We start from the raw sequence: 6,046 nt of genomic DNA, 5'->3' as shown, positions 1-6,046 counted from the left end.
ATTTTTCTGTTGGTATGGGTTTCGTGGGAAGAATAAATGAACTTTACAATCCACTCAATGAAACCTCTTTTAAAGATTTCTTTCACGCAGAATAAGGCAAAAACCATAAGAAGTTTAAATATCAACCTAATCTTACCTGTGTTTTATTGTTAATTTTTTTGAACAGTTTTAATGTTAATTTGAGTATGTATTTTTTTATTCATAAGTTTTCCTTTAATATAAATCAAACAAACAATTCTGCAGAACTCACTATGTCCACAATTTTGTTGCCCATACAATCCTATCCGTGTTTTAAAAATTCCGCAAATTATAGAGGCCCTTTAAAGGGGTATGTGCGACAATTCCCTGCTGCCACCGAATGCTAGAATGATCCAGAGAATCCCAGCAAACACAGTAGATGCCACAAACACCACCATCCCCTACAACGTCACCCCATGAGGTTGTTGAGATCTGATTTCCGCGTGCAGCCGTGGCATCAATCCAATGGCACAGAGCCCCGTTGAAACCTAAGTTTAATGTCCACATGTTCACGTGCTATAAAACAATTAACATACACTGCTTGTGACAGCTTACTAATTGAAAGGTGCTTAGCTAGAAATCCTCAATACACTGCTTGCGTTATAGCTTACTAATTTAAGTCGCTTAGCTTGAAATCCCCAATTATTGGGAGCACTACACAAGCTATATATGCTGACTGGACATATATATACCCTCCCCCGTACCACCAACTCCATTTAAAAAAAAATGCTAACAACTCCACCCAAGCAACTAAAAAAAACTTAAAAGAACCCTCAACTACTCATCTAAGGCATCAAAGAATATATCATGCACACCTTCTTTTATGAATTATAAATTGCATTATTATTTTGTTTTAAAAAGTCATGGATTTAGATGTTTTAAGATATCTCACTTAGGTTATTTTTATGAAATCAACAAAAGCATCTGTTGATTATTCTTGGTCCAGGCTCATGTGAGGGTAAGGCTCCCAAGCACGGAAATAGCCAATTTAAGGTTCTTAAGGTTTATCAAGAAAAATATTATTTTCAATAGGTACTTTGCGTAAATACAGCAGGAGAATACTACTTTATGTTGGATCTAGTGATATTGATTTGATAGCGTGCATGTTGATATTTTTCTTGATAACCAGAGTCAAACTTAAAAATCAAGTAAGCCTTGTATAAATCCATCTGGAGGGAGTATTAATTATTTGATGCAAAAACAGAAACACTAGTGATAGTTCACGTGTGATGCGCAGGGCGTGCAAGTGGAATAAAAGAAAACACCTCACCCACAAGAAAAAAGAAAAGAAATCCTTTTCTAAAAAAATAAAAAAGAAAAGGAAATAGTCGGCCTCGTGTGCAATTGCTATCATGCGGTGTGACGCTACTGTTTTTCAACTACAGTAGCACAGTATATATAAAGGCCCCATGCATCCACAGGGATTACAGCGGAGTTTCTTGTTTGAAGCTAGTGCTCGATCGTTCTTATTGCCAATGCCGACCTTTGCAAAGATCGCCATGGAGCTCCTCGCGGATCCACTGATGTGGCTGTTCCTCGTCTCGCTGGCCTTGGTAGCCATGCAGAGGCGGCGGCTGGGCAGCGCGCCGTTTCCTCCGGGCCCCAAGCCGCTGCCGGTCATCGGCAACATGACGCTGGTGGACCAGCTGACCCACCGCGGCCTGGCTGCGTTAGCGAAACAGTTCGGCGGGCTGCTGCACCTTCGCTTCGGCTGGCTCCACGTCTTGGCGGTGTCGACGCCCGAGTACGCGCGCGAGGTGCTGCACGCGCAGGACGGCGTCTTCTCGAACCGCCCGGCGACCATCGCCGTGGTCTACCTCACCTACGGCCGCTCCGACATGGCGTTCGCGCACAATGGCGCCTACTGGCGGCAGATGCGCAAGCTCTGCGTCACAAAGATCTTCAGCCGCCGCCGCGCGGAGACGTGGCTCGCCGTGCGCGAAGGGTACGGGGCGCTAGCCCGCGAAGTCGGCCGGCGCAGCGGCGAGGCCGTCAACCTCGGCGAGCTCATCTTCAACCTCACCGTCAGTGTCATCTTCCGCGCCGCCTTCAGCACCTGCGACGAGGACGGGCTCATCGAGTTCATCGCCATCCTCCAGGAGTTCTCCAGGCTCCTAGGATTGTTCCACATCGGTGACTTCTTCCCGTGGCTCGCCTGGGTGGGCCGTCGTGGCTTCAACCGCCGGCTTAGCACGGCGCGCGGCGCTCTCGACAGGTTTATCGACAAGATCGTCGACGAGCACATGAGGAGGGGCAAGGACCCGGCAGACCCCGACGCCGACTTGGTAGATGGCCTGCTCGGCTTCCTCGCTGACGCAAACCCAGTCAGCGGCAAGCGCAGAGAGGACGCTCTCCGCTTCACGCGGGATAACGTCAAAGCTATGATCATGGTACGCGAGTAATTTGCTGTACTGGTATACTCTCCCTGTTCACACATCTCAAGAACTTCACTTGGTACATTTTTTTTATTACTGTGTACTACTAATACTTTTTTTTTTTGCGAGGGAGTACTACTAATACTAATGAACTAAAAGCATGGCAAGTATTTTGGAACGAAGGGAGTACAATTTTTTTAAGATAGCTAACGTCTATCCATCATATGAAATGTTAAAAAGAAATTCCACACCCACAAAAAAAATCCACACATATTAAAAAAAGTTCCATTTGTTCAGTTTATCATTCTACTGGTATATGACTTCCTGAAAGAGAAGGAATATTTTTTCCTACAATATATTGTGGTGACGTGGCTATCTTCATACGGCATATAGGACATGTTATTTGGTGGACCGGAGACGGTGGGGTCCACCACCGAGTGGGCGATGGCAGAGATGATGCGTAGCCCAGATGAGCTCGAGCGGCTGCAGCAGGAGCTCGCCGATGTGGTGGGGCTCGACCGGGCTGTTGAAGAATCCGACCTCGACAAGCTCCCTTTCCTTAGGTGCGTCGTCAAGGAGGCGCTTCGCATGCACCCGCCCATCCCGGTGCTCCTCCACGAGGCCGCCAAGGATTGTGTTGTTGGCGGCTACTCCATACCGAGAGGCTCCCGCGTGTTGGTCAATGCTTGGGCGATCAACCGCGACTGCGGGGCCTGGAAGGATGGCGACACATTTCGACCAGCACGGTTTATACCCGGCGAGGGGGAGGCCGCCGGGCTAGACCTCAAGGGAAGCTGCTACGAGTTCTTGCCGTTTGGGTCTGGCAGGCGCTCATGCCCTGCGCAGGGGCTCGGCCAACATGCGATTGAGTTCGCAGTCGCGCAGCTGGCGCATGGTTTCAATTGGAAGCTGCCTGACGGCATGAAGCCAGCAGAGCTTGACATGGGCGACATTTTTGGCCTCACCGCGCCACGCTCCACGCGGCTCTACGCCGTGCCCACGCCCCGGCTCACCTGCCCCGTGTAATGTGATAATTATTGGACAAGGCGTGCAGTGCCCACAGAGACGTAATATCATATTGCCAATAATGCTACACCTACAAACAACCTATAAATGTTTACTTAACATTTCAAACTATAATTCTCTGCCCCCTGAATTTAGCAAAGTTTGCCCCGTTATCACGTTTTTTGTATGTGACAAGCATAACATATCCGACTATTGTCATTGTGAACCATCATCGGAGCTTGAGAGAGAGAGAGAGAGAGAGAGAGAGAGAGAGAGAGAATCATATTTGGTCTTACAATAAATGCTGGTCTTCTTGTTTATAATTTTGCAATGTTTGACTTCGGCTAAAAGATATAATCTTTACGTATCAAGACAAAATATACCATTCATTAGTGTAGATATGCCTTTCTCATTTAGCATGTAAGTGGCATTGCGCACAAGTATAAGAGCTGGCTAAAGGTGGGAATGTGATATGGAGGAGTTCAAGTCATACCGGAACCTAAAATCTCCTCAACATAGATTCTCAAAGAAAAATCTTCTCCACAGACAAAATTAACATGTGAGCGAGCTATAAGCCTGCTATTGTATTTACTCTGATACGCTGATGACTTTGACTTGGGGAGCATGACCGCGACCACCACATAATGCCCAAGACAAAACTGGTCGATTAGCCAACTGGGCGTCCACATCTCCTAGGCGTGCCACATGAGCGAGCTCGTCAGGTATATATACATATACCATACCACACTGTCATTTTGGAGCATCCCCCACCACCCACTAGTCCAGTAAATCCAGCCAGTTAAGCCTCCTCTTCCTCCTCCTCCTCCTCCTCCTCAGTGCACTGAGTGCTGGTCCAGAAAAAGAAAATGTGCTTCGAGTTCAGCTTGTGCTTCGGCGGCTTTAGAGATGACTACAACGGCGATCAGTCCAACCACAACAAGTCCGGGGACTGTCAGCGACGCCGTAGAGGGAACAACAATAGGAACGACTACCATGCGTGTAGTAATTTTTTTCACGAATATATGTAGAGCGTATCAACGCATGTGCATGGCTGTCGTTAGCTCGTGTTGTAAGGTGTTGGGTTAAGTCTCGCAACGAGCACATCCCTCGTGTCTAGTTGCCACTGTAAGTTTGGAACCCTGAACAGACCGCTGGTGTTAAGCCGGAGGAAGGAGAGAATGAGGCCAAGTCATCATGCCCCTTATGCCATGGGCGACACACGTGCTATAATGGGCGGGACAAAGGGTCGCGATCTCGCGATTGTGAGCTAACTCCAAAAACCCGTCCTCGGTTCGGATTGCAGGCTGCAACTCGCCTGCATGAAGCAGGAATCGCTAGTAATTGCCGGTCGGCCATACGGCGATGAATCCGTTCCCGGGCCTTGTACACGCCGCCCGTCACACTATATGAGCTGGTCATGTTTGAAGCCATTACCCTTAACTGTAGGGAAGGGATGCCTAGTTTGCTTCCTTCTATTAATGCATTGATATGCTCTGCGTATTCGCAAAAAAACAAAAAAAACAAAAAAACTACTATGCCGACGGCGACAGAAGGCATCCTACCACAACAAACAGCCCACCGCCGTAGACGAGGCCGGGCACAAGGCCTATCATGACGGCGCTACTGGCCACCCGGCCGTTTCGCCGCCTTCAAGACACCAAAGCTTCCCAGCGTTCCCGGGCCGCACAACACGGCGCACCTCCAAGAACCAGCTCCAACACTGCCCAACTGCCACTACCACGACCGCTCTTGGCAGGTAGTCTAGATTAGCTATGCGGCTATACACCACTGTAAGTAGGATTCGCTAGCATGGGCATGGCAGTCCAGTTCATCAATCGCTCCCTCTCCCTAAATACTGCATATGCTTCTGTTCTATCAGTAGCTCTGTTTTTCTCCTCTGTTTTTTCTCTCTTTTCGAATTTTGATCAAGTGGAAGTGCAGTGATGTATGCAGCTGAGGCATCCTAACGAACGAACGATTTGAACATTGTTCCTACACGGCCTGATCAAATTGATCAGGCACTTGCCATCTATCTTCATTGTTCAACTCTTTGATGAAAATATGAAAAAAAAAACTCAGCCCTTCCATCTCTTGGATAGATAGAGAGGGAGGGCAGAGGCCTTTGTCTTCTCAGCTGCTGAAATTGAAAGGGTACCTGAAATAGTATGTGAAAGCCAGGAGCCAGGAATCAGAGCCTCCACGTTTGTATCGATGGATGAGCGGCACAAGTTCCGGCTCCAGCAAGCTACGTACAACAAAGCGTTGTGACATCTCAAATGTGTCCCTGTTTCAGCTTTCTTCTTGCTTCGCTGTCTTTTTTTATTCAGTCAGTGGTTGTTGGAGTCCGTGTCTGCTGGCGGGAAATTGATATTGTGCCTGAACTAAACGAGAATTTCCCTTGAATGTGCTTTCTTTTATATATTTCCTTACAAGTGGCGAGAATTTCCATTGAATGTGCTTTCTCAAGCCATACTGGTTATTTTTTCTGGAGGTCGATAACGTCATGCTCCGCCAGAGGTTCAAATGATTTTTTTAAAGATAGGAATCGTCTGAATAAATTACAGTGTTAAGTAAAAAAGAATGCTATGATGTGTCCTGGTCTTCCAGGGAAAAAATGTGCAAATGAGGGAAGTGTTCGCATGACCAAA

General features: G+C 47.5%; 1 protein-coding gene across 1 annotated transcript; it reads left to right on the top strand.

The window, feature by feature from the left end:
• Positions 1 to 1,458: 1,458 nt before the first annotated feature.
• LOC119274587 (cytochrome P450 84A1-like) lies at positions 1,459 to 3,716 on the top strand. The gene is made up of 2 exons (XM_037555298.1): positions 1,459 to 2,408; positions 2,787 to 3,716. Exons 1-2 carry the CDS (start codon positions 1,494 to 1,496, stop codon positions 3,417 to 3,419), a joined length of 1,548 nt encoding a protein of 515 aa, XP_037411195.1. The 5' UTR covers positions 1,459 to 1,493; the 3' UTR covers positions 3,420 to 3,716.
• The last annotated feature ends 2,330 nt before the right edge of the window (positions 3,717 to 6,046 follow it).

This window comes from Triticum dicoccoides, chromosome 3B (genome assembly GCF_002162155.2).
Source record: "Triticum dicoccoides isolate Atlit2015 ecotype Zavitan chromosome 3B, WEW_v2.0, whole genome shotgun sequence".
Lineage (NCBI taxonomy): Eukaryota > Viridiplantae > Streptophyta > Magnoliopsida > Poales > Poaceae > Triticum > Triticum dicoccoides.
The sequence above is the reverse complement of the archived record's forward strand: the minus strand, read 5'-3'. Positions and strand labels throughout refer to the sequence as shown.